Source organism: Typopeltis vanoorti, chromosome 3 (assembly GCF_054136105.1).
Source record: "Typopeltis vanoorti isolate ZY-2024b chromosome 3, IOZ_Tvanoo_1.0, whole genome shotgun sequence".
Lineage (NCBI taxonomy): Eukaryota > Metazoa > Arthropoda > Arachnida > Uropygi > Thelyphonidae > Typopeltis > Typopeltis vanoorti.
In genome coordinates, this window is record NC_143551.1 from 18,645,073 (window position 1) to 18,672,841 (window position 27,769).

Here is a 27,769-nt window from a genome sequence, read left to right on the forward strand (position 1 = left end):
ATTCTTATTCGAGTGAAACAGCAGATCAGCCATTCTCCATTATTGAAATTAACTTATTTCAAATCCTCTCAACCAATAAACAATCGCCAGTATGGATTCTGCAAGTCAGTCAATAGATTTTTATTTATTTATTTATTTTTTTTTTTTTTTTTTTTTTACGTTAACCACATTAGAACAAATTCCATGAAAAGGTTTAGGGAATCCCAGTAGTTACCAGCCTGGGTGGTTGGGTGGTTAGCATATCTATGCTCTGAACAACATCATGGCATGTTAGTCTGTCTTTTGAATTCTGCAACTGAGTTTCCAGTTTTATTCTGGATTCACATTGTGTGCGATGATGAATGGATCTTTAACCTCAAACACTATGCAACTAATGCTAGTGTTCCATGAGGTTCTGTTCTTTCACCTACTCACTTCCTTTTATATATCAACGACCTTCTCCAAGTGACTACAAATCCAATACATAGTATTGCTGTATTCCTCTTTATCATTTGACAAGCCTTGCACTACACAAATTACCAATACTTCCAGAATATCAACTTCTACCATCCAAAATTCTGATCTCAAAAACAATTTTTCAATTGGCGTTATGATAAACTTGTTAATTTCAATGCTAGTAAACTCAAACTTCTTTTATTTCTCACAAAAAAAAAATTTCTCTCTTCTCAACCTTAAATCTCTCTTAGTATAAACATATTATAAATATGCCTCCACAGTAGCCCAAAAAAATAGGTTTTCTTTTTTGCTCAAGGCATTATTTTACTTCTGAACTGTTGTTAACCCTATACAAATCACAAATCCATCCAACCATTGAATGCTGTTCTCATATTTGGGGTAGTACCTAAGTGCTTCTTAAAAATCTTTGACTGCATAGAAGAGAGTAATTAAGCTGATTAATGATACATTTCTCCCTAATTTACTTCACTCTTTCACAGAGACATTCAGTTCTGCTGAATGCATTTTCTACAAATATTTCCATGACTACTGTTCATTTATCAGAACTGACCCTGATAATTCCACCGAGTCTTCTAAATCTGTTAAAACACATACAATAGCTGTTCAATACCCTTCATAGCTCAATTCCAAAATTACAGAACAAAATTCTTTGACGGGAGAAGACCTGCATTCAATTCTTGTCGTGATGAGAGTAATCTTTAGTTGCGCTTTTTCAACTGAAGGTGAGTTAACCAATCTCATTCAGAAGTAGCAGGGTTTTTCATCCAATGTACAGACAAACTGACCATGAGAAAACACACAATTTACAGACGGTGATGGACAGTAGATGGCAGTGATAGTAGTAGAGTTGTTGTGTGTAGTTGGCAGAGTAGGGTAGAGGGTCCTTCTGCAATGAGTCTTTGGACTCCTTGGAGCTGTCATGTAATAATAATAAATTTCTCTTCATCTTCCTTTATTACTTCTACTGCTCTCTTTTGGAACAGCCTCTCTTCAAATGCATTTCCTAAGGAGCACAATCTACGGGTCTTCAAATCCAATGTTAACAAGTGTCTTCTTTCCTTTCAAGGTTACATGGTGGTTAGCATTCATGGTTAAGAATTTAGGAAGACACAATACACATGTTAACATTATTACTTTACTTAATATTAGGAAAGTAACATTTGACGTTTTGACCACTGTAGTGAAGTCAAAACGAGGTCTGAAAAATAGATATAAGAAACACGCTACATGCTACTGCACTTTACAAGATAAAATGAATCTAAGTTGCTTATTAATCTTTTATCTAGCATGACCTCTAGTGGGAAATGAAAAAAAATTAATAATATTAAAAAAATAAAATAAAATAAATTTTTTTAAAAAAAAAGTAAATATAAAAATAAATTAAAAACAGAACTACATTAAACATTTCTAAAGTCCTCTCGTATTGAGATTTCATTCTGGGCTTCTTCCAGTTGCTATAAGGGTTTCTGTATGGTCCTCCACATTCTTGGAAATGATTAGTGTCATTTTGGTTCAGGTTTGGATTGTGTTTTAGCATTTCACAGGCTTCTTTAATTTTTCTCTGAAACCAGGTTTTGGTGCAGTATAGGGACTTGGTGCCTTTCCAGTCAATTCTATGGTATGTTTGGAGTGAGTGGTCTGAATAGGCCTGTTTTTCCATAATGGAGGTATTTCATGTGTCGTTTGTGTTCGTGTTTTCTGATTAGGATAGTGCGTCCTGTTTCCTTATTTCACTGCCCTCTTTGCCCATGTACTCAGCTCCGGGTATTTCATGTGACAAAACAAATTTTACCTACAAAAAGAAGATACAGCCATGGGTTCACCACTTCTCCCCAATAGATAACTTTTACATGGAAGACTTTGAGCAACGAGCTCTAGATTCGGCCAGCCTAAAGCCTGGCTCAGAGATGTCAATATTTTCGTCATTTGGCCCCACAGCCATGAAACATTAAATACATTCCTTAGCCATCTGAACAAATAACACAAACGTAGCCAATTCACCATTGAAATTGAAAACAGCAACTCTCTTCCTTTTCTAAACACACTCGTCACACGTCTTCCCTCTGGCTGTCTCTCCTTCTCGATCTACTGTAAATCTACACACACAGGCCCATACATAAACAAAAATTCATACCACCACCCAACACAAAAACTAGGAGTCGTAAGCACCCTCAAACATAGAGCACTAATTATTTGCTCAAATGAACAAAATCTAAACCAAGAATTTGAAATCATTAACCATACATTTGTAAAAAATGGCTATAATAAAAAACAGCTCACAAGATTCTTCATAAAAATACCACTAAAAACAAAAAAGATTATAAGAATGCCATAGCCATACCATATGTCAGATGCATCAGAGCAGCTTAGAGTCATTTTACCTTGTAAAGTGCAGTAGCATGTTTCTTATACATATGTATTTTTCTATACATATGTATATCTTTATATACATATGTATATAAGAAAGAAATTAGTCGGAACACTAAATTAGCTGTATACAAGACTGTGTTCAAACCAATTTTAACTTATGGATCTGAGAGCTGGGTCAGAAGTAAAACACTTGACCAAAGACTAGAGACCGCAGATATGAGAGTCCTGAGAAAGATTAGAGGTGTGAACAGATGGCATCAATGGCAATATCATATTAAAAATGAGGATATTAGGAAAGAACTTGACATTGTCAGCATCCAGGAATGCGTTAGCAGAGCTAATCTCAGATGGTATGGTCACTTAAATAGAATGGGAGAGGAAAGATTAGCAAAACAAGTGTTCTCTGCCAGGTTGGCAGGAAAACGACCCAGAGGAAGACCAAGATATAGGTGGATTGATACGGTACAAAGTGCCTTAGACGATAGAAATATAAGATCTGATAATGTTGGAGTCTTGACAAGTAACAGACTGATTTGGAGGAAAATTATAGATAGGAAGTTAGTAATGATGTAATTTTTTCATGTAGTACTGTCATATCCTGTACACCCCTTGAGGGTACATGGCAGGAATTTGATGATGATGATGATGATGATGTATTTTTCTGATGATGACCTCAATGCAGAGGTCGAAACATCAAATGTTGCTTTCCTAATATTAAGTAAAGTAATTATTTTATCATGTGTGTTGTGTTTCCCTAAATTCTTAACCATGAAGTTCTTAACCAAGTGTTCTTTCTTCTCAGCTTTCTGTCCATCCATGGTGTTAATGTACTATATGGAAACAATCTCTTGTGAATGGGATTACCATTAAAAATAAAAATAAAAAAAATCTACAAATGATTCCTAGGTTTTTTAATTCTATTTCAGTGAGATTCTTTTAAAATATTTCCCTATTAGAGGTTTAACAAATAACTCATTCTTAAGGTTGAAATCTTAGGTATTAGAAGGAGAGTCCATTTCTGTCCACCACTTTAAAAAAATTTTCTCAAAGGACACAAAAGTAGCAGATATTCTCTCAGTCAAAAAGGAGCTAGTTACACGACTGCTGGGTAGAGCAGTAGAAAATATCTGCTACCATACTCAACCATCATGCAATATGGTTGAGTATGGTAGCAGATATTTACTTTTGCATCAAAACATTCCAGTAGTCATTATACCTTACAACATCAACTTGAACATATTTTTTAAAGGTCTCCTTCATTTGTATTGTAGTTGCAAGAAATGTAAAGGCTTCTCATTACTATTTGCAACAAAACTGCCTATAACAATGTTTCTCAACCTTCTTTCATGTGTGCCTCATTTTTTAATATTATCCATTTCAAATTACCCCTGAAGATTTCTCAATTGAAGAAGAAGAGGAACAATTTATAGATTTCACATCGAGTTGCAAAATCAAAAGATGATTTGCATCTAAATCACTGTTTGAATTTTGGGGCAGTGTTGATGATGAATTTTTTGCGCTAAAGTCAAGAGCTTTTCGTGCACTTTTGCCATTTCCAACAGCTTATCTTTGTTAAATTGTTTTCTGCAGTGGCTGACTTAAAAACAAAATACAGATCTCAGTTAAACATAGAAAGAGAATTAAGAGTGTCAATTTCCAATGTATCACCATCATATGAAAAGCTTTGCTTTGCTCTGAAACACAGGCCCAAGGAAGCTAAGATTCATTGTTATTGTTTAGTTTTAATTAGTTGCTCAGTATATTTTGCAATATTGATATGTTCCCGTAAGCTTACTAGTTTATTCGATACAGTGGATTTTATACATTTTATTTTCAGAATTTATTTTATGTTTTTGTTTTTATACTGTTTTTGTGTCAATAAAAAGTTTCATTAAAGGCTTTTTTCAATAAAGTGGTTTCTCAGTTTTTTCTTTGATTTCCACTTTCTTTGCTTTCTTCTCCCCCAGGTATTTCACATCCCCTTTAGGGGGAGTGCACCCCATAGGTTGAGAATCACTGGCCTATAAGCTTGTTTAGAAGAATTTACAAACATGCACCAATGTTTTAGCTCATGGACTTCAATGAAATGACTCTTCATTATGGTAGTAGCAAATTTCATTATTTGCCTCAAAATATGAGCTATGATTTTGTTTCAAACAAGTTCTACTGATGAGAGCAAGAACCAAATAGTTCAGATTGTTGTTTAGTTAAAGGATCCTGTTAGAAATTGGAATTTAATTTCTTCTATTCAACCAAAAATGTGCACTATAATTTGATACATGCTTTCACTGATGATTTTTTTTTTATCACACCAGAAACAGATGATTATCGCCACCATTATCTGTCAGTGCTACTGTAAAATAACATCGTCTGCGCTATTGTAAAATATTGTCGGTTGTTCCTTTGTAATTTCTATAGTCTATTATCAATATTCTATTTTCAATTTACTATTGCAATCAATCGTGCCTTTTATTCCTTCTTTATGTGCACTTTAAGCTTAACTTATTTCTTCTACTTTACTCAAATAAAACTATACTCTGCTTAATATAGACCTCGCTATTAATCCTTTATAATCCTTGATATGTCCGTACTGCTGGTGAATGACCTTTGTTTTCAGTCTATTCACGATAAACAGGTTACCAACTTTCAAACTATATAATTTAGAAAGTTTATTTTTTTAACGACTGTGCCATTCTAAGTTATAAATATAGCTTAAGAATTTAAGTATGGAGCATACAAGATTAAACTTAATGTATACAATTCTTTATAGCTAGTCATGTCAATTCTTACTTAAACAGGCTCGCAGGTTCGCTAATTTTTTTGGAGACAGTGCATTGGCAAATAGATCAGGCAAGATAGTTACACAAACAAAGCATTTTATTTTAACCTAGTAAAATTGGTACAAATTTCACTAGGTTAACACACACAATTAGGAGACACTAACTCTCTAAGGCCTATTACATACACAGTAGGCAACATATGCAATTGAACATTACACGCACAATACTTAGTTAACCCTGTCCAACACTTTGAAACTGGACATGTAGCTGCTTCTTACATTAAACTTATCAAACTTCGTTCACAACACATATAGGTTAACATTAGATTTCCCTCGAACTGCCACTACTTATTAACTAAATACTAACATTTTTCTGTAAGCACACATACAATTCTCAAGTGCTGGCTTTTAAGACATCAACAAAGTAGTGTTAACTTACATTTGACTTTCGCAAACACAGTTCTATCAAGTTGAAAGGTTATTTTTCACTTGGTTAGTTTTACCACATTACCACAGTCCTGAAGATACTTTCAGGTGAAAGTATCTTCAGGACTGTGGTAATGTGGTACAACACCAGGACACTCCTTGCAAAGGTGGAGCAAGCTACCAACACTCCTATCTCAGTATCTCCCATAATGCAAAACACATCTCCTTGCGGATATGTCTAATGTTATGCATTAAGGGAAGGGCCACAACCCAGACTAGTTTCAACCTTTATTGAGGTCTCTTCAGTGGGAGCCAGGCCCAAGTGGAGATACCAGGCAGAAGTATTAGCAGGTCATCTCTACCTATAGGAGTTGCCAAATGGTGTGCCACCCTATTTTTATAAATTACTCTGGATTTAGAGAAAGATGTTGAAAGGTTATTTTTCACTTGGTTAGAGTATAATAAATTTAGTTTAATCCTTTATCCAAGTGTGAGCAAACAAAGTTTGCACCTGAAAGTATCTTCAGGACTGTGGTAAGGTGCAAGGAGTTCCCTGGTGTTGTACCACCTTACCACAGTCCTGAAGATACTTTCAGGTGCAAACTTTGTTTGCTCACACTTGGATAAAGGATTAAACTAAATTTATTATACTCTAACCAAGTGAAAAATAACCTTTCAACATCTTTCTCTAAATCCAGAGTAATTTATAAAAATAGGGTGGCACACCATTTGGCAACTCCTATAGGTAGAGATGACCTGCTAATACTTCTGCCTGGTATCTCCACTTGGGCCTGGCTCCCACTGAAGAGACCTCAATAAAGGTTGAAACTAGTCTGGGTTGTGGCCCTTCCCTTAATGCATAACATTAGACATATCCGCAAGGAGATGTGTTTTGCATTATGGGAGATACTGAGATAGGAGTGTTGGTAGCTTGCTCCACCTTTGCAAGGAGTGTCCTGGTGTTGTACCACCTTACCACAGTCCTGAAGATACTTTCAGGCGCAAACTTTGTTTGCTCACACCTGGATAAAGGATTAAACTAAATTTATTACAGTTCTATCAACTTGGACAAACCTCAGTTAGTTTTGCTTGATACTGTGTTCCTTCCTGAGTATTGGCTGCTGACTGAACGGTCTTGGCAGTTCTGCTGTGGGAGTTTTCCGGGAAAGCTGTAGATTGATTCTCCATTGGGAAACTGGATGGAACAGCCAAAGTTACTGTGATTTCTAATGGGTAACCACACTCTCGCAGCACGTCCTTACATCTATAGGAAACACATCAAAATAACAGCCTTTCTCCCCCCCCCCCCCGCACCTGGGGTCACGTACCTGGAGACGACAAAAACCGAGAACCTCGAGCCCTTTTATATCATAGCTAATCCTTTGTTCTTCTGATGTAGATTCGAGGATTACCCACAAGCACGATGATGTCATTTCAGTTCCCTCTGTTCTTGGGGGCATATTTCTACATGACTTGTGAAGATTTGTCATCGCTAATCCAGGTTAATCCCTCACTTTCTGTTTTATATATACTTTATACAATACATTACTTTATGCAATTTTAACAGTAGAGGTATATCATTCATTTTAAAACATTATAATTTCTAAATTTCCATAAGTTCAGAAACCTCTATAAAATCAATCTCGGAAATTTAATAAAAATTTATCGCGAGAGATTTTACACTACAATATCTTGTGGCGACAGCAGAGCAAGTGCAAGATATAAAGAGTGAGGTACTGATCTTATGGCAGATTCTAAGTTTGGATACAATATCAATATATTTGTTTTTCAGAGAAAATCCAGATATATTACTTAAACAGAAGTAACTAAAACAGTCGGCTTGGTCAGCCAAGTGAACAGTATCTCTCCTCCCTTCAAGTAACAAGCTATGGGTTCAAATCTCACTGTGGGCATGGGACATTGGTAAATGGTCTTTAGATGGTAGATGAATCTCATCACTCAATGCAAGATTACACCTTGCTTACTGGAGGCCTACAGTGGCTTGAAAGTGTCACTTCTCAAAACAGATATGTGGCCCTTTAGTATGCTCCAAATGATTGTCACCACCAAAAAGTTACTCATTTATCCCCTGAATCCATTGAACTGTGGCACAGTTACAACTAGTCTGAAAAAAAGTGAGCTCTTCATGCAGTAATGATGAGGAGTGCACTCTTTTTCTTTTCTTATCTTGTATTAGTTCTATTAGTATCATTCGAAGAGCATTTCTATGATGGTTCCTAAGATCTGTACTCAGAGCAAACTCCTGTTTTATTAACTTTTTATATTCTCCTATTCTAGAGATCCTGCAACTTGGAAAGAAATCGGTTCATAAGTAACCTCTTTCTGAAAAAAGGACAAAAAAGTCTTTTGCAATCAAATTATCATCATAATGTTCTCACTTCTCAAAAGCAATGTCAGAAATCCATTAATAGTTAACTTTTACACTATACAGAAACCTTTCAAATACAAAAACAATTACTATGCGGATTCACCATCGCAGACGAAATCTTATTGTTATTATTATTACCACTATTATTATGTTAAGCAATATTTATGGGGTCTGAAGACTCATCATGGAAAGCACATGAAAATCAAGATATGCCTCATACCTCTCCTTAAACTCGGTCATCAACAGAGTACTCATGACTGCCTCTGGCAAACAAGTTCTACTCATTTGCCATTCTCCAAGCAAAAAATCTAGTTTATACAAACCTGTTAACTATACTCTTACACAACTTCCAGGGATGACACACCTTGTTCTTTTCCATCCGGTCATTACTCAAAAACTTATTATATCTATCTCCTTTTTTTCAACCTATGGTCACTTGCATCTTTGCTCTTTACCATATTCCTTAGAAAGAGGGATAATAATGTCCCAATCAGTAAATCCTGCTGGTCAGTATATATAATACCATTCATATAACACACACATCTTACCATCTTCACAAGCAGAAAGAAACACAACTAAGCAGATGCACACTACAGGCACATGAGTAGGAAGGCAAGATTCTACAGACCTAATGGTGCCCTATATGGGTGTGGTGATGGAGACTTATTGAAAGTTTCAAAATAACAGTCTCATATATTTCAGATAAAGTGAGTCAGCCAAATTTGTTTAGATTTTGTTGAATGTTGTAATGCTTTGACAAATTCTAGAAATAATCTCTCCAATTTGCATCTGTTCTTGTAAAAAAAAAAAAGGGGGGGGGATATTTTGTTTCATTGGAACAAGTGATAAATATCCATGGCATGGTCTACAACTCCAGAAGGGCTGTAGTGCAGGTAATGGGCATAGTTTCTGTATCACTCCAGATGACAGATGAATATTGGTGTTTTGTCTAATACAAGCAGGAGCAAGGAATTGTCTAGATGAAGGAGGGGATTTTTTGATGAGTGGCTAATGACAGCTAATCTCTGGTATGGTTTGAAGACAGTCAATATGCCATAGCTTTCTAAAACTTGTAAGATTTTTTCTGAGATGACCCAAATGTAAGAAATAGTAAATGATTTTTTTGTTCTATATATGATGGATTTAAATACCTTGGGTCCATATTCACGAATGATGGAAAATGGGACGTAGAGCTAGATACTCAAATTGGCTTAGCAAGCTCAATATTGGGGGAGCTTTGCCGTTTGGTAGTATTGAAGCGGGAGTTAAGCCAGAAGGCAAATATGGCTGTCTTCAATACAGTCTATGTCCCCATCCTCACCTATGGTCATGAGAGTTGGGTAATGACTGAAAGAATGCAGACACGAATCCAAGCGGCTGAAATGAGGTTCCTTCGAGGGATTGCGGGGCTGACAAAACTCGACAGAGTCAGAAGCTCTGCAATTCGGGAAACCCTCAATACTCAACCACTGCTTCTCTGTGTTGAGAGATCACAGTTACACTGGTACGGGCACCTGGTCAGAATGCCACAAGAGAGGCTCCCTCAGCAGGCCCTCTTTGCCAAGCCAGAGGGTGGGATGCCATGTGGAAGGCCAAGGACTCGCTGGATAGACTATATCCAAAACCTTGGGTGGACACGTTTGGGAATCGCACCAGAACACCTGAGCTTGGTGGCAGAGGATCGTGACCATTGGAGGTTCCTCTTACAGCTTTTGCCCCCACAACCCAATTAGGAAGAGTGGGCCTTGAAGATGTATGTATGTATATATGGTGGATGGGCAGAGTGTTCTATTGATTATGTGAAAAGGAAAGACATCAGCTAAAAAAATGTCACAGATGTAATTGATTCTGTGGATAGACTAGTGTAGTCTTGGCAAATGATTCTAGCTTCTTAATCAGTTAAGGTTTTGATAATACCATATTGCTAGGATGGTTGATGATGTATGTATCTTCTGATGTGAGTAGGTTTTCTGTAAATAGTAAAGGATTATTATTATTATTATTATTACCACGGGCTACTCCAGGAGTCCTTAGACTCATCGAGGGAGGCCCTAAACATCATGTTCACACAGCTGTTCAACATTCTCACAGTATCTATCATACCTTGCCTTGAACTCGCTCACTGTCATAGCACCCACAACAGACTCTGGCAGCTTATTCCACTCATTTACCACTCTAAAAGTAAAGAACCCAGCTCTAACACCCCTGCTAACCACGCTCTTGCCCAGCTTCCATGGGTGTCCCCTAGTTCTCCCACCACCAGTCCTGATCTCAAAAATATCATCTGAATTAATCCTATAGAATCCTTTTAGCAATTTGAATGTCTCAATCATATCTCCCCTTTTTCGCCTATCAACTAGTTTCTGCAACCCACAAATCTTCAACCTGTTCTCATATGGTGCATTCCATAGACCTGCTATCATCTTAGTCACTCGCCTCTGGATCCTCTCAACCTCCTCCCCATCAAGAAGGAACCGAGGTGACCAAATCTGGGCACAGTAGTCGAGATGAGGTCTTATCAGGGCTCGGTACAGAGGTACAATAACTTGTTTTTCTCTGCTCGTCAAGGTATTTTTCAACAACCAAGTGAGTTGATGAGCTGATTTAGCTACTTTCGCAATGTGCCCCCTAAACTTCATCTCCCTATCCACCAACACTCCCAAGTCCCTGGCCTCATCAATCTCTTGGAGTACAGTTCCACCAATGTGGTATACTGCTGCTAATCTTTTCACCCCAAAATGCATAACCTTACATTTTGTCACATTAAATTGACATCCATTCTCCTTAGCCCAGAACTCCAATCTATCTAAGTCATCCTGCAAGACTTTGACATCTTCTGCATTCACAATTGCCCTACCCAAATTTGCATCATCAGCGAACAAATGAATTGTTCCACTTAGATCCTTCCCTATATCGTTAATGAACAGATTAAACAGCAGTGGTCCAAGAACAGAACCCTGTGGCACACCACTAGTCACAGGCCGTTTTTTGGACTCTACCCCTGAATAAACTACTCTTTGATATCTCTCCATCAACCACCCAGCTATCCATCTCACCAACCCTATATCCATTCCCATATGTTGTAGTTTACGGATTAGAATTCCATGTGGTATCCTGTCAAACGCCTTTGCCAGGTCCAGCAGTATCACTGTAAACCCATTTCCCTTATCCAGTTCAGCCGTCACCCTGTTATAAAACTTGAGCAAGTTACTGAGGCATGATCTACCCTTCACAAAGCCATGCTGTCCTCTGTACAGTATCTCATTTTCATCAATCCATTCCTGTATTTTTCCCTTGACTACTTTCTCCAAGACCTTGACAACGACTCCTGATATGCTGATCGGTCGGTAATTTGCAACCATAGTCTTGGATCCTCCTTTATGCAGTGGAACTATTTTCCCCTCTTTCCACGCCTTCGGGACTAAGCCAGACCTGAGACTCAGATTAAACAACATGGTCAAGGGCACTGATAATTCATTAGCCGCTTCATGCAAGACCCGTGCCGGTATACCATCCAATCCCACAGATGTATTCACATTAAGGTTCTGTAATAGACTATTCACCTCCACTTCATTCATCACAATTCCCATATAAACTAATGGTTCCTTCATTTTTTAAACGTCACCACCTGGATGATATACTTTTGCAAAGTGCGCGCTCAGTAACTCCACTATATCGACTGGTTCAGTGAACTCTTTACCATCGTCATTCCTTAAAATCATTTTGCCATGTACAGTTTTTCTCTTGCTTGCAGCATATTGAAAGAACTGTTTGGGATTCTCTTTTGCTTGCATAGCTAGTTTCCTTTCATAATCGGCTTTTGCTGTTTTTACCACACTCGTTACCCTTCTAGCCTGTACTTTATACCGTTCGTGTGCCTGAAGGTCACCCCTTTCTTTAAATTCCCTCCATAGTTGTTTCTTTTTTTGCAGCTCAAGCTTAATGGTGATTCATTGAGTAGTTGGGTGACCAGAACATCAAGAAAGGGCAGACAGCTATTGTTTTCTTCTTCAATGGTGAAACAGATTCTTGGGTGTTGGTTGTTGAAGTGTGCTAAAAAAAACATTTCCAACGTACCCCAATCATGTCGTGAAATGGAGAACACATCATACACATAGAAAAGAGTAATCACATTGCACATTTGAGAGGGACTAAGTTTAGAGCTATGTTTCCAAAATGTTCCATGAAAAGACTGGTGAGGGGAGGGGTCCACAGCTGTACCTTTAATCTTCTGTTATGTTTTTCCTTACTACATGCATGTGCTTAGCCGTACTTCTTTTTGTTCATGAAGATGTTTTGTAACTAAGGGGAAATATTGCTATGATAATTTCTTAACTAAATAAATTGTTAGTAATTATTTCAAGATGTGTCTTTTCTCTGTGAAACTAATAAAATGGGACATTATATGGAGCAATATGTTGTCTATATTCAAACTGTCTTAGCAATTAGAACTGAAAGAGGTATAAAAAAGGTTTAATATTAAATAATGTGTGAGACAAGGCTTCACATGATTTTCACTGTTTTTCATAATCTGTATGGAACACGTTATAAAAGAAAGTGACATTAAACCCGATATCAAAATGGATGCAGATATGATACTCCTAAATAAATCCAATGAAAGTACAGAATTTGCTGACTGGAACAACTGCTTAATAAATTTGGTATGAAAATCAACAATCAAAAGACAGAATTATGAAAACAGGCAGAAACATCAAAACATTAATTGTATATGAAAAAGCTACGGGGGGGGGGGGGTGCTTAAGGGTCAAAGCTGTATAACTGAGAGGAGACCTCCACATAGCCTTTAAAGGAATGCAGAGAACCGACCAGGGCTTCTGACCTAATGTCCAATCCTCACCTTCTCGTGGTGCACCCTGTTGGGTATCTACTTTGATACTGAACGAACGAGGATGGGCTGGCAATTTGGGATTTAGCCGACCAAATTGTATTCTTATTGGTTAAACCAAAATAAAAAATGATAGTACAACATGACAAAATTTCATGCCGGCTGGGGCGTCGCCCAGTTAAACAAGGCCCCCCGTTGTTTTCGGCAGGGAACCAGGGCGAACAGTGAAAAGTCAGTTACTGGAATAAATCTGAAAACAAACTCCAACTCAACATCACCAGAGTTAAAGATCGGTACTATCAACGTAAGAAGCCTGAATGGCAAAGAAATGGAGCTAGCTGAGGAATTAGATAAGTACCAGATCGACATAATAGGGGTGACTGAAACAAAAAAGACCAAAACTGGTGAGATCTTTCTGAGCAAAGGGTAGATGATATTCGACCAGAAATGCTGAAGTATCGTGGTATAAAAGTATTACAGTGGCTGCACTGCATAGTTCAGAAAGCCTAGACAGAGGGACGAATTCCCGATGATTGGAGTAGAGCTCTCATAGTACCCATATATAAAAAGGGAAATAAAACTGAACGTGAGAATTACAGAGGTATTTCTGTAATTCTCACGTTCAGAGATCTATGCAAGTATACTTGAGAAACAGTTGAGAAGAATTGTGGAAGAAAAGCTTGGTGAAGAACAAGCTGGATTCAGGCCAAATAGAGGCTGTCAGGATCAGATCTTCACTTTACGACAAATAGTCGAGAAAGCCTGGGAATATAACAAAGATCTGTATTTAAGTTTTGTCGATTTGGAAAAGGCATATGACAAGGTGCCAAGAGAGAAGTTATTCAATACGCTGCAGTTATATGGTGTCAATGGGGCATTATATCAAACAATACTTAGTCTTTATTTGAGTTTTAAGTCAGCAGTTAGAATTGAAGGAAGTACAGGAAGATGGTTTAATGTTAAATCTGGTGTGAGACAAGGATGTACATTATCCCCTCTGTTATTCGTTATCTATATGGATCACATTATGAAGGAAAGTGGTATTAAACCTGATATCAAAATTGGAGATGTTAATGTCAGCTCTTTGCTTTATGCGGATGATGTTATACTTCTAAATAAATCCGCTACAAGTCTGCAAGATTCTCTGACTAAATTGAATAGCTGTTGTAATAGATATGGTATGAAGGTCAGCAATAAAAAGACAAAGACAATGAAAATAGGCAGAATCATTGAAAATGTCAACTGTGTTGTAAATGGAGAACCTGTGGAACAAGTAAAACGTTTCAGTTACTTAGGCACGATTTTTACTGAAGAGATGGTAAATTAAATATAGAAATAGACAACAGAATCAGCAAAGCTGGTATGGTGGGAAGTCAATTGAATAAATTCATATGGAACAAGAGAGAAATTAGTCGGAACACTAAATTATCTGTATACAAGACAGTGTTCAAACCAGTTTTAACTTATGGATCTGAGAGCTGGGTCAGAAGTAAAACACTTGACCAAAGACTAGAGACCGCAGATATGAGAGCCCTGAGAAAGATTAGAGGACAGATGGCATCAATGGCAATATCATATTAAAAATGAGGATATTAGGAAAGAACTTGACATTGTCAGCATCCTGGAATGCGTTAGCAGAGCTAATCTCAGGTGGTATGGTCACTTAAATAGAATGGGAGAGGAAAGATTAGCAAAACAAGTGTTCTCTGCCAGGTTGGCAGGAAAACGACCCAGAGGAAGACCAAGATATAGGTGGATTGATACGGTACAAAGTGCGTTAGATATATAAGATCTGATAATGTTGGAGTCTTCACAAGTAACAGACTGATTTGGAGGAAAATTGTAGATAGGAAGTTAGTAATGATGTAAATTTTTCATGTAGTACTGTCATATCCTATACATCCCTTGAGGGTACATGGCAGGAATTAGATGATGATGATGATGATGAAATTATAAATTCTGAAAGGAAAAATTTTGTACATGCAGTTACTAGGCATGTGCACTCACTTTGTGTGTGTGTGTGTGTGTGTGTGTGTGTGTGTGTGTGCGCACATGCACAGAGCTTATAGGGAACCTTGGCTGTATACTATATTGATGAAACTGTGCTTCAGGAAGTGGATGAGATCTGGGGATGATGGCTAACAGTAGACTAAAGTTTAGAGGTTACATTGCAAGTGTTGCAAATATTACTGCTATGATAAGCAGTACACTGATATGCATGAATAAGGAGTTGGTTGTGTTGCTGTATAAAACACTGATCAGACCACACTTCGACTACTGAGCTCAGATTTGGTCACACAATTTTCATTATGATATGGAAATGCTGGAGAAGGCTCAGAGATGAGTGACTATGACAATATCAGGACTCTGGAATGTTAGCTATGGCGAAAAGCTAAAGGAATGTAAATTATAGAGTTTAGTTTACGATAGAGATGCTTAAGTTACTAAGGAGATTTTATCAGATTAATACAGAGGGGATTATCAGAAAGTGAGAGCAGAAGAAACCAGAGGCCATCTCTGGAAGTTGTGTAAAGTGTGGTGAAGAAGGGTGTAAGGAGTATTTTTTTAATATTGAAAAATATAGGTGCAAGAAGTGTTAAGTATTTCAAGGTTCAATATGATAAATATGTTATTGGTTAAGTAAACCTCCCATGATAACAATACTCTCAACTTTACCTGAAAAAGTTTAACTTCTAAACAGAAAGACTTATGTAGAAAAAATATACATCATCAAAGCATTAGTTATTACTTCTGTGCATAATAACTAATGGATCAGCCATTTACAAACAAAGAAAAAAACAGCACTGCATTTTCATTAATACAATCACAATATTCATTGCTTACCAGTATTAAAAGCAATATTAGAAACATATCTTATATACTAAATTAATTATTATTATTATTATAAGGAAATATAACAGTGAAGTAAAGAGCTTGGAAATTGCACCTTTAGAAGCTCTCGTAAATCTTCCATAAAAGTTTTAGTGGCTATTTCTTGATGGATGGGTGACCCACAATTTTTGACGCAGGATTCAAGGACCTTTAAAATAATAATAATAATGAAATTAATTTCTTTAATTTTCATATATAAAATATAACAAAGTTCAAAAGTATGATGAAGTATAACAGAGCTGGGTTTGTGGTTTCATGAAGATGCAAAAAATGGAAAAAAATGTGGAGGATGGTAATCTCAGGACATTAATATGATATCTGAAGAAATGTGACCGTTAGGTTAGATTAAGGAACATTGCAAGCTGAAAGATTTAGCAAATAGGTAAAAAGATAGAAGGCATATAAGGACAATTAAAGGGATGAGAATAACAAAAAACTTCAATAAACTGTAGGATGGAGAAAGAATGACAGATTAGTCCTGGAAGTTGAGTAGAAGGGCAGAAAGTGCAGTAAAAAAACTTTTTGTTCTTATAAAGAGTGTAAGTGACAAGTGGAATATGTTGTCAGAGTGAGTGTATTGACAAGTGAATTTAAAAAGCATGACAATTGTATGGGCAATGGATGAGCTAGTGTGGACTTCATACACTGCATCCTGGAACTTTTTGGGATACCCAATTTATAAAAATAAACCTGTAATCAGAATGTTGAAAGTTTTTTCACCTGGTTATACTATAAATTAAAGATGAAAAGAAATTATATTCTTAGCTTAATCCTTTATTCAAGTGTAAGGAAACAAAGCTTGTGCATGAAGTAACTTCATGACTGGGATAATTGTATATAGAGCCTAACAGCAGCTCAAAACAGCTGTTGGTCCAGTGAAACTTAATCAATGCAATAATAAAAGGCAAATATACAAACTACTAGAAAGAATTTTTGTCTTTCAAATAGTGTGCAAGTAAAGTAAGTAGTGCAAATAAGGCAATTCTGATTCTAAAAGTTATGTTCTTATAAGCTCTCTGGTAAATTTTAACCCTCCCTATACATTTAGCTACAAAATATAGATGGATCCATAATATCCTCCATTTTAATATAATAAAATTAAAATTTCATTATATTAATTTGCCTTTTAATTTTATAGGGAACATTTATCTAAAAAACAATTCAGCATAAAAATAATAATAAAGAACAGCACTTTCAGCACTTTGATTATTGAAGAAAAAATGAAAGAGTTTGAGAACAGGAATCAAACCTTGGAGATTCAGTGGCAAACTCTGAAGAAAACGTTGATTGATTCTGCCAGAGAGGTGTGGTGAGGTTGTTTGTAAGGATAAAAAAATCAGAACTCCCTGGTGGACACAGGAAGTTAAAGAGGCAGTGAAGGAAAAGAAGAAAGCATACCAAAAGTTCCTGGCAAATAAGTCAGCTTGTGCTCTTAGAGAATATAGAGACAAATGCAAGAATGCTAAACACTGTGTAAAACTAGCTAAACAAAAGTCATGGAAGGACTTTGGCAAGAATATAGAAAATAAATATCAAGAAGGTGGCAAAACATTCTGGAGATTGTTGAAGAAACTTAAGAATGGAGGAAAGAGTGGTGTAAAAGGAATTAGAGATGATAAAGGTGACATGAAAACGGGAGAAAAAGATATCCTTGAAGTATGGAGTAATTACTTTGAAAAACTGCTAAATGAAACAAGCAGTGATGACAGCACAGTGGTAAAAAACACTGACCAGGCATGCAGTCAGGAATACATATCCATACTTGAAGTAGAAAAAGCCATCAAAGGCTTGAAATGTGGAAAGGCAGCAGGAGTAGATGATATTCGACTCGACCAGAAATGCTGAAGTATGGTGGTATAAGAGTATTACAGTGGCTGCACTGCATAGTTCCGAAAGCCTGGACAGAGGGACGAATTCCCGATGATTGGAGTAGAGCTCTCATACTACCCATATATAAAAAGGGAAATAAAACTAAACGTGAGAATTACAGAGGTATTTCCCTACTGAGTGTTCCTGGAAAGATCTATGCAAGTATACTTGAGAAACAGTTGAGAAGAATTGTGGAAGAAAAGCTTGGTGAAGAACAAGCTGGATTCAGGCCAAATAGAGGCTGTCAGGATCAGATCTTCACTTTACGACAAATAGTCGAGAAAGCCTGGGAATATAACAAAGATCTGTATTTAAGTTTTGTCGATTTGGAAAAGGCATATGACAAGGTGCCAAGAGAGAAGTTATTCAATACGCTGCAGTTATATGGTGTCAATGGGGCATTATATCAAGCAATACTTAGTCTTTATTTGAGTTTTAAGTCAGCAGTTAGAATTGAAGGAAGTACAGGAAGATGGTTTAATGTTAAATCTGGTGTGAGACAAGGATGTACATTATCCCCTCTGTTATTCATTATCTATATGGATCACATTATGAAGGAAAGTGGTATTAAACATGATATCAAAATTGGAGATGTTAATGTCAGCTCTTTGCTTTATGCGGATGATGTTATACTTGTAAATAAATCTGCTACAAGTCTGCAAGATTCTCTGACTAAATTGAATAGCTGTTGTAATAGATATGGCATGAAGGTCAGCAATAAAAAGACAAAGACAATGAAAATAGGCAGAATCATTGAAAATGTCAACTGTGTTGTGAATGGAGAACTTGTGGAACAAGTAAAACATTTCAGCTATTTAGGCACGATTTTTACTGAAGATGGTAAATTAAATATAGAAATAGACAACAGAATCAGCAAAGCTGGTATGGTGGGAAGTCAATTGAATAAATTCATATGGAATAAGAGAGAAATTAGTCGGAACACTAAATTAGCTGTATACAAGACAGTGTATACAAACCAGTTTTAACTTATGGATCTGAGAGCTGGGTCAGAAGTAAAACACTTGACCAAAGACTAGAGACCGCAGATATGAGAGCCCTGAGAAAGATTAGAGGCATGAACAGATGGCATCAATGGCAATATCATATTAAAAACGAGGATATTAGGAAAGAACTTGACATTGTCAGCATCCAGGAATGCGTTAGCAGAGCTAATCTCAGGTGGTATGGTCACTTAAATAGAATGGGCGAGGAAAGATTAGCAAAACAAGTGTTCTCTGCCAGGGTGGCAGCAAAACGACCCAGAGGAAGGCCAAGATATATGTGGATTGATACGATACAAAGTGCTTTAGATGATAGAAATATAAGATCTGATAATGTTGGAGTCTTGACAAGTAACAGACTGATTTGGAGGAAAATTGTAGATAGGAAATTAATAATGATGTAATTTTTTTCATGTACTACTATCATATCCTGTACACCCCTTGAGGGTTCATGGCAGGAATTTGATGATGATGACTTTTTTTATATAACAAAATAAAATTAATGGAACTTTTATTGTAAACTGTGAAGTACAAAGAAAAATTATGGATTTATGAATTAAAATTAATTTATAACAAATCATGATGTAGGGAAAGGAATTTTTCAGTATTTTTGAGAGTAGTCTATGTCTGGTTTCTTCATAAATATTTATGAAATAACTTGACAATAAAATATTTAAGTTAAATATTTCTAAATAATTCATAATATTTCTGGCTTCTAAAGAAAACTCTTTCGATGAATATGCTGGTAACTAGAGCCAAAAGAAATTTTCTCTGAGAAATTGTAATATGGAATAAATTTACTCAATTAGCCTTGGAAATTCTTCTTTTTGAACAAATGAGCATGGCCTGTTATACAATACATTTCGCCAGCGTAATGCCAAAATTTTGCCATCTAGATCCTATTTTTTATATATATTATTTGATTTTAGATTTTCTTTTTTTTTTTTAATTAACATTTTATGATTTGATATTTTAGTTTTCAGTGTTTTGTTTTAAAAAATTCATTGCTATGTTGCATGATTACTATATTAATATATATTTACATGATTAATCAGAGATGTGCATTTCCTTTTCTCTCTATTCCTCCAGATATTCTGTTGTTTGCATATTTTACTTTTTGCAAAATTTTAATCTGCATATACAATTGACTCTTGAACAGCATGGGGGTTAGGGGCACCAACCCCTACATTGTTCAAAAATCTGCATATAACTTTTGACTCCCCAAAAACTGCTAATAGCCTCTTGACTGTAAGCCTTACTGATGATAAACAGTCAATTAACACATATTTTGTATGGTATGTATGTACGTATGTATTATATACTATATTCTTATAATAAAGTAAGCTAGAGAAAAGAAAATGTTATTAAAGAAAATCATAACGAAGTGAAAATACATTTACAGTACTGTATTTATCGATACCATAAGTTTACATTGTCTGTTAACAAGATGAATTGTATGTCTGTCAGTACCTACATCAATATTGCCTTAATAGATACAAAACACTGTGGATGTTATATGTGTTACTAATACTAGACATCAAAAATGAAAAGAGAATCTGAAAAAGAAATCTGTATTTATTTATAGGTATAACAATCGTGCACTGATAACAAAGAAGCAGCAATGCGATTGCTTCGCAGTAGCCTAGCCTATACACTATTCAATGAATTGTTAAAATTTTTATTTTGTGCTAAGTAATTTAACTAATTATCAAGTTAATTTTATGCAGTTAGGATTTAATACTGCATCTTTACATTTGTTTACATTACTCTCGACTGTAAATGGCCATGTACAGTCTGTAAGTGTTTGTATGCATAAGTTTTGATAAATTTTAACTTTGGTGTGTACTTTAGGGTAGTAAATGATAAAATAGATTAGTGTCTACATATATTTTATGCATTCATGACATACCTAACTTTTTCTTAATTTTTTCGATATTTTTAGGCTACTATGCAGTTCATCTGCAAATTTTCTTTAAATTGTCACAAATCTTCAAAAAAGTTTCAAATATATTTATTCAAGAAAAAAAAAAACTGTGTATAAGTGGAACCATGCAGTTCAAACCCACGTTCTTCGTAAATCATAAATCTCCCAAATATTGCTTTTCTATGATTTGTGGACAAAACTGACTCTTTTTTTCAATATTGTAAGATACATTTTAATACTTTATAAATAAACAACTTTTAAGACTGCATAACAAACTAAAATAAAAATACTACAAAAAATTTCTTATAGCAAATGCAATGTCTTTGTATGTGGTCATGCAAGATAAGGAGGGGCTTTTCCTGATTCGTAGCATTTGTTATGAGGCATGAATTTTTCTGCTTCAGCCCACTGAATACTGAATCTTTCTACTGATTCGGCTGAAGCAGAATATTTGAAAAACACACACACAAATTGACTGAATCCTATCCTATCCTTTTCATCCATCTAGGACGGGTCGCGTCCCCTCCTAATGAGGGGTTACTGGCGTATTAATGCAGCTAGATTGCCACGCCTCTGCTGCATCCCCTAAGGGCAATATTCATGACCCTATCCATGTGTGTTCATAGGGCCAGTTTGCCTGCTTGTAGGATGAAAAAACCCTAGATAAATGGGAGGGAAACCCTGTTGTCCACACCTAAGACTGGCTAACTTGGCTATGGCTGAGAAAGATCCTTAAGCTCCTTTTCGATGGGAATCAAAGCTCTGACATTGCTTCCCCAGGCATATGGTTGTGAAGCGCATAGCCACTAGGCTAACCATGTGGACTATTGACTGACTGATTGAATACCAAAGCAAAACTAAATATTCAGGGCATCTTTAAAGGCACAATCTCTGTTGAAGAGGACAAATTAAATACAAAACAGATAACTGAATTAACGAGACCAATATGGTAGAACATGAGATGAATAAATTTAGTAAATCTCTAAAGAAAAAAAAAATTATCCAAAAGCAAGCTAGCAATATATAAAATAGCATTTAAATCAATTTTAATATTTATGGATTTCAGAAAGGAGATTGAGGTAGAATCAATGGCAAATTATATTAAAAAAAAACAAGTCAGAAAGAAACCAATCATTCAAGCATGTGTAAGCAGACTTATGCAAGATAATATAGTAATTTCATGAAAATGAAAAATTAAAGAATTGGGCATTTGAAAGAAAGAGAAAAATGTTACAAAATACAGTTAGTAATGTAATACCTTAAAAGATAGAAGGAAAAGGATTCATCGAATTAAAAATCTAACAAATAAGCAACTGGAAAAGAATTACAGATAAATAATACTAATAAAATCTTAATTCACAGTGTCCTGAATATTCTCTTAAGATGCATACTAGGATATACAATGTAAAAGGTTGTATATAGATTGATATTAGCATGAAGTCTGTGAAAACTATATTTCAAAATTAATTCAAATTATCTGTTTTTTTTTTTGTTTTGTTTGTTTCAAAGTCTCTGAGGCCACATATTGATGGTGGCATGCACAATATCCAATGGAAATGCTGCCATTGCTCGCTCCAAATCCACCTTCCGGCTGGGGTATTGTTTCTTGCAGGTGCTCTCAAACTCCAACCACAATTTGAAGTCCAACGGATTCAAATCATGACTTCTTGACAGCCAATCAGATGATGATATGTGGTCAGACTCATTCACATCCAACCACATTGTGTGGTCCTCATCTTGTGTGCAGGGGGCTGAGTTCTGTTGGAAGATCCTGCTTACCATAAAACAAGGTGTTGTTCAAGGATTCCAGCAGAGTATCTTTATATACTTTGGCAGAGGTTTTGATCCCTTTCTCGCAGAAATGTAACTTGGATACCTCTCCAATACATAACTGCCTGCCAAAACCATCACTGATGTGGGGTGATGAACTCTGAATTCTAGGTGCTATGGGCACGTGTGTGTACCACCTGAAACAACTCTTCAATGGTGAAAATCTCATCTGTGAAGAGGATATGTGTCTGTTGTTCGCATACTGCCAGAGAATGCCTTTGATTTTATCACCCTCTGCTACAAATTGTTGTGTTATGAGGTGCCCAGTAGGATGAAGATAGATTCTCACCACCAGGTCATCAGATAGCCATGTGACATCGTTCTCTGCAAAATGTTAATCTCTCACGACATCACTTTCTGCTTTCTCACAGGATTATGGCAGAGGAATACCTTAGCAGTCCTCACAAACTGTTGTGTCCTAACACAGTATGGTCGACTTGTTCTGTGGCAGTTATTAGTCTAATACACAAACATCCTACTGTTCCGGAGTGTTTTTAGCGTATTAAAAAATAACAGGTGGCTGCGTTCCAATCTTGTGAAGTGCTATTACAGCCACATAGTTCTCATAATGTCTGACATGTGAATGTTGGCTGCCACAGCACCACTGATGGAACAGGGCTCATGCAATTCTGTGAGCAGCACAATGGTGTGCATAAGTTGTAACTATTTATGGCAAGGCTATGTACATTCTTAACATATACAACAAACTTATCCAAAATTTTCATTCAAAGTTTTTTCACTTGGTTATAAATTAAACTGCAGATCCCAAGAAATTATATTCTTTATCCAAGTGTAAGCAAAAAAAAAGTATGCATGTGAAATATCTTCACAACTAGACTATTTGTATGATTTCTGCATTACTTCAGCCTTGGTATCTCTTCTGAGTCTGCTACCACTGATGAGATCTCAATCTCAGTGTGGGTAATGGCCCTTTCCAAAAATTGAACATTATAGGATACTAAGGCAATTAATTTGAAGTCATTAGCCTTTATGTACAAGCAGCCTAGTCATTAAGATACTTCGTGTGGAAACTTTGTTTGCTTACACTCAGATAAAGGATCAAACAAGAATATAATTTCAAGAATATAACTTCTTTAATTTAATCCAAAAATTTTATAAATTTTACCAAGTTAGTAATTTTTTTTCATTTTTGTTGATTTCTTATATAAAACCTGTCCATCTATTCAATGGATTGTCCTGTTTTATGCTTTTCTTGAGGCTTCAACTCTCTGAAGACTAGACACTCCTGGCACATCATTCATCCATCCATCCATCTCACTGAGGATCTATCCCTTCCTCTTTTTCAAGAACTTTACTTTGAAATTACTAATTTGAGAAGTTTTCCTTCCATCCTTTCAATGTATCTATGGGCTACTAAAAATTTACTTTTCTTAGCTCATTCATTTTTGTGAATACTACTGAATTTTAGCACACTCATACTCAGCTAATCCAAATTTCTCCTACTGCAAAAATTAAATGTATTTTTTATGCTCAATTGTATGTACAAACAGTGCATACACTTCAATAATAAGTGAAGTCTGAACAAGCTGAGCATTACTATTAAATCATAAAAAGAAAAAATAATAATTTCACATAAAAAAAACTGCCAGTACTCAAATCATTTTAGAGCCAAGAGACTTTTCTTAAGAAGACTGAGGTTTTAATAAATACCAAATTTTGCAAACTGCAAGCAAGAATAAGCCATGTGTTATATTACTAAATGCTGATGTTAAGCATTATACTTATTAACACACACACACACACACACACACACATTAATCAGGCATTATATTAATAAGGTATTAATTTTATAACCACCTAAGCTTTACACTTTTATTTAAATTTTTTTTTTTTCTTAAAATAGTAACTTTAAAAAAAAAGGTTTTCACCTGAAATGCAAAGAAGGATACGTGGGGATTTTGATCAAAGAGTTTCTTTTTAATTGCACTAACAGCATATTTTGCTCTGTAAGTTAAAAAAGTATGAATAAGTACCTCATATAAAAAAAAGCATTAAAGTGAGCAATTCTGAAGAATAAAAACATTTAGAAAGAAAAGAAATTTCAACTACAAAACCAAATACTCAGATCTATAAGAAACATGCAAAAAAAAAAAAAAAAATCTACTCAATCAAATTTAGTTAACACTATTCATGAATAAAATAATATGCTTATAATTAAAAGAATTCATAACTTTAAATTTATTCTCAGTTAAACCACTAAAAAAAAGGGTAAAACAAAGTAGCCTTTTTAATAACAAAACAAATCAAGAGTTCAAAAGAATAAAGAAGTGTCATCATCATGCAAAAGAATTACAGAACAGCATTCTTGATTAAATGCAAAGTAATTCCCACTATATATTTTTTTTCTACCTGAAAATACAACTCAAAACATACTGAAACATATCATCAGTTCCCTCTCACAATGCAAGACTGGTTGGTTAAATAGATTGCATCTCCATTCTCTTTTTATTCCATTCTCTGTTTATGAATATCTTTAAAGTGGTAAATAAATTTGATTACTCGGTGTGAGGATAGCACACCATGCTTCATGAAGGTCTCAGGGAAAAACTACCAAGTTTGGTCTCTAGAGAAGGATTTTTGGATTATATCTTTTAGTCCACTCACTGTATTAATGTGCTATAGGTTTACAAATAATTTATGGGTGAAATTATTATCATTATATAACACCTCCACAGATTCATCATGGGAAGCCACTCAAAACTACACTACAAATTTTACAGGTGAAATGACACTTCCATGAACTCATAATGGGAAGCTATTCAACACTACACAACTATCTACACTACAAAACTACCGCCTGCACTATGCTAACACTAAACAGCATTTGTCTCTTAACTGCATGTGTTCTCTGGGCAATTCGGTAATACTGTTTATATTTGTTTATAACTCACTTTCACTTGGAAAATCCCACATAATTTTTTTTTTTTGTGACTACCACACATAAAATGTTGTATACCCATGGTACATTAGTACCATGGGTAAGTTAAGGATATTTTCTACTTTTATTAATCTTATTTTATTTTATTTATTTATTTATTTTTTGCATTTTATTTTTTAAATAATCTGGAAACTGCTCTGAAGACCAAACATGGAACTTTTCAAGCCACTTTAGACTTCCAATAAAGAGGACAGTGGTCCCTCATTTACAATCCAAAATATCCAAGTCTCTGGCAGAATTCAAACTCACAGCCCATTGACTGAAGAGTAGATACACTAACCACTCTGTCCACCAAGCCTGTAAAAACATACATAAAACATAGCCTATAAAGGTATTGTATGGAAAGCAAAGTCCTGGTATGAAAAGAACTTGGCTATGCAGGATAAAGGGAACCAAAAATAATTTTATCATTATGTTGCAAGTAAAAGAAAGCAAGAATGAATGAATGTGTAAGAATAACTTTACTGAATGAAGACAGTATGCATGTGTCAGAAGCAGCTCCAATTGTTCAAATAATGAGTACTCACTTCAACTAAGATCTATTGATCAAGCAACATGGAGAATGGTGCTACTGCTACATTGAACAAGAAGATAAAAGTGCATGAAAAGCAAGTTCTAGAGCTGTTGCATAATGCAGATAATTGACCAGATGGGATATCAGCACATATGCTAAAGGAATATTCAACTAAACTCATAAGCCCTTGACTTGAGTGTATAATTTGAATCACAAATCAGGAAAGATCACACAGGAATGGAAGTGTGTGTGGGGGGGGGGGGAATGTATGGTAGTCACTTTGCATAGTTTGGTGCAAAAAAAGCCTGTGTAACTACCAATAACTATCAGTATCTCTGAAGTTGTAAAGACTTATAGAAATTGCCAAGAGCTTGCATACACAAATGAGTTGACAGATGAGATGTACTCTGAAAGGAACAGCATGAGAGGGAGGTCATGTCTGAGCAATTTGCTTATATTTTATAGTAATGTTACAGCTGATTTGGACTTTGCCAAAGCATTTGATGAATTTTGTTATATGTGCATATAACATACAGTAATACCCCACCATACGACACTGCTTTATGACAGTCTGTTCATACAACACTTTTTCAATCATGACCAATGGCCATTTATATGATGCCGCATTCATTCATATGATGGTTTAACACTCTTGTGAATATCAACAGATGCACAGTTTTTGTAAATTGTTTATTTACAATGTCATTGCTCGCTATATCACTTTGTGTTTCAGTGTTTCACTGTGAATTATAAACAGTTTGTAACTATTATTTTATTTAACTGTTGTTAATAATAGCAAAAGAATTCAAAACAAGGGTGCTTCCAGTGAAACAAAGAAGATACCTATTATGTTAGATACTAAGACTAAAATTATTAAATTTAGTGACAATGATGTATCAAACGCTGAGAAATGCAGAAAGCTAAACTTACCTTGAAGGACTGTCGTTACAGTTATTAAAAACAAAGATAAAGTGAAAAAGTGCTACACTACTTAATGCTCGCGTTATCTGTAAATGTGACATTTCTTGCAGAAACGTAAAAACTTTTAATGGTGAAAATTGCTGACTAAACTGGTTGGTGTGTTTCCTTAAGCAAAGCTATTCCAAATAACTTTTTTCTTTGTGAAAATTATTCTAAATTTTTTTTGTTTGCATATTTGACATAAATAATTACTTTATTTACATCATTTACGAGCATATCTGACTGCTTAAAAATTTTATTAAACCATTACATTATCATGTATGGGCACCTCCATGGAGTCCAAAGACTCATCGCTCATCAAAGACTCAATTTATCCACACAATCTATCATACCTCTCCTTGAACCCATTAACAGACAAAGCATTAACAACTGACTCTAGCAACCCATTCCATTCATTCACGACTCTCAAATGAAAAATCTAGTCCTTATGCCCTTAATAACTACATTTTGACCCATTTACCATGGAAGACATCTTGTTCTTCTCCCCTCCCCTCTAGCCAAGAGCTGAAACATTTCCCCTGCATCAATCCTAT

The 27,769-nt window shown here is 35.5% G+C and overlaps 1 protein-coding gene across 3 annotated transcripts in view; it reads right to left on the reverse strand.

Moving 5' to 3' along the window:
- The window catches only part of LOC150107965 (hepatocyte growth factor-regulated tyrosine kinase substrate-like), a 261,894-nt gene that overhangs the window by 185,647 nt on the left and 48,478 nt on the right, over nucleotides 1–27,769 (reverse strand). For 2 of the 3 annotated variants that reach the window (XM_090390574.1, XM_090390576.1), the window contains exons 3-4: nucleotides 24,672–24,747; nucleotides 16,214–16,306 (exon numbers count right to left, since the gene is read on the reverse strand). In XM_090390574.1, coding sequence (XP_090246700.1) covers nucleotides 16,214–16,306; nucleotides 24,672–24,747 — 169 coding nt within the window. The remainder of the gene's footprint in view (nucleotides 1–16,213; nucleotides 16,307–24,671; nucleotides 24,748–27,769) is intronic. The other variant, XM_090390577.1, reaches the window with a different exon arrangement.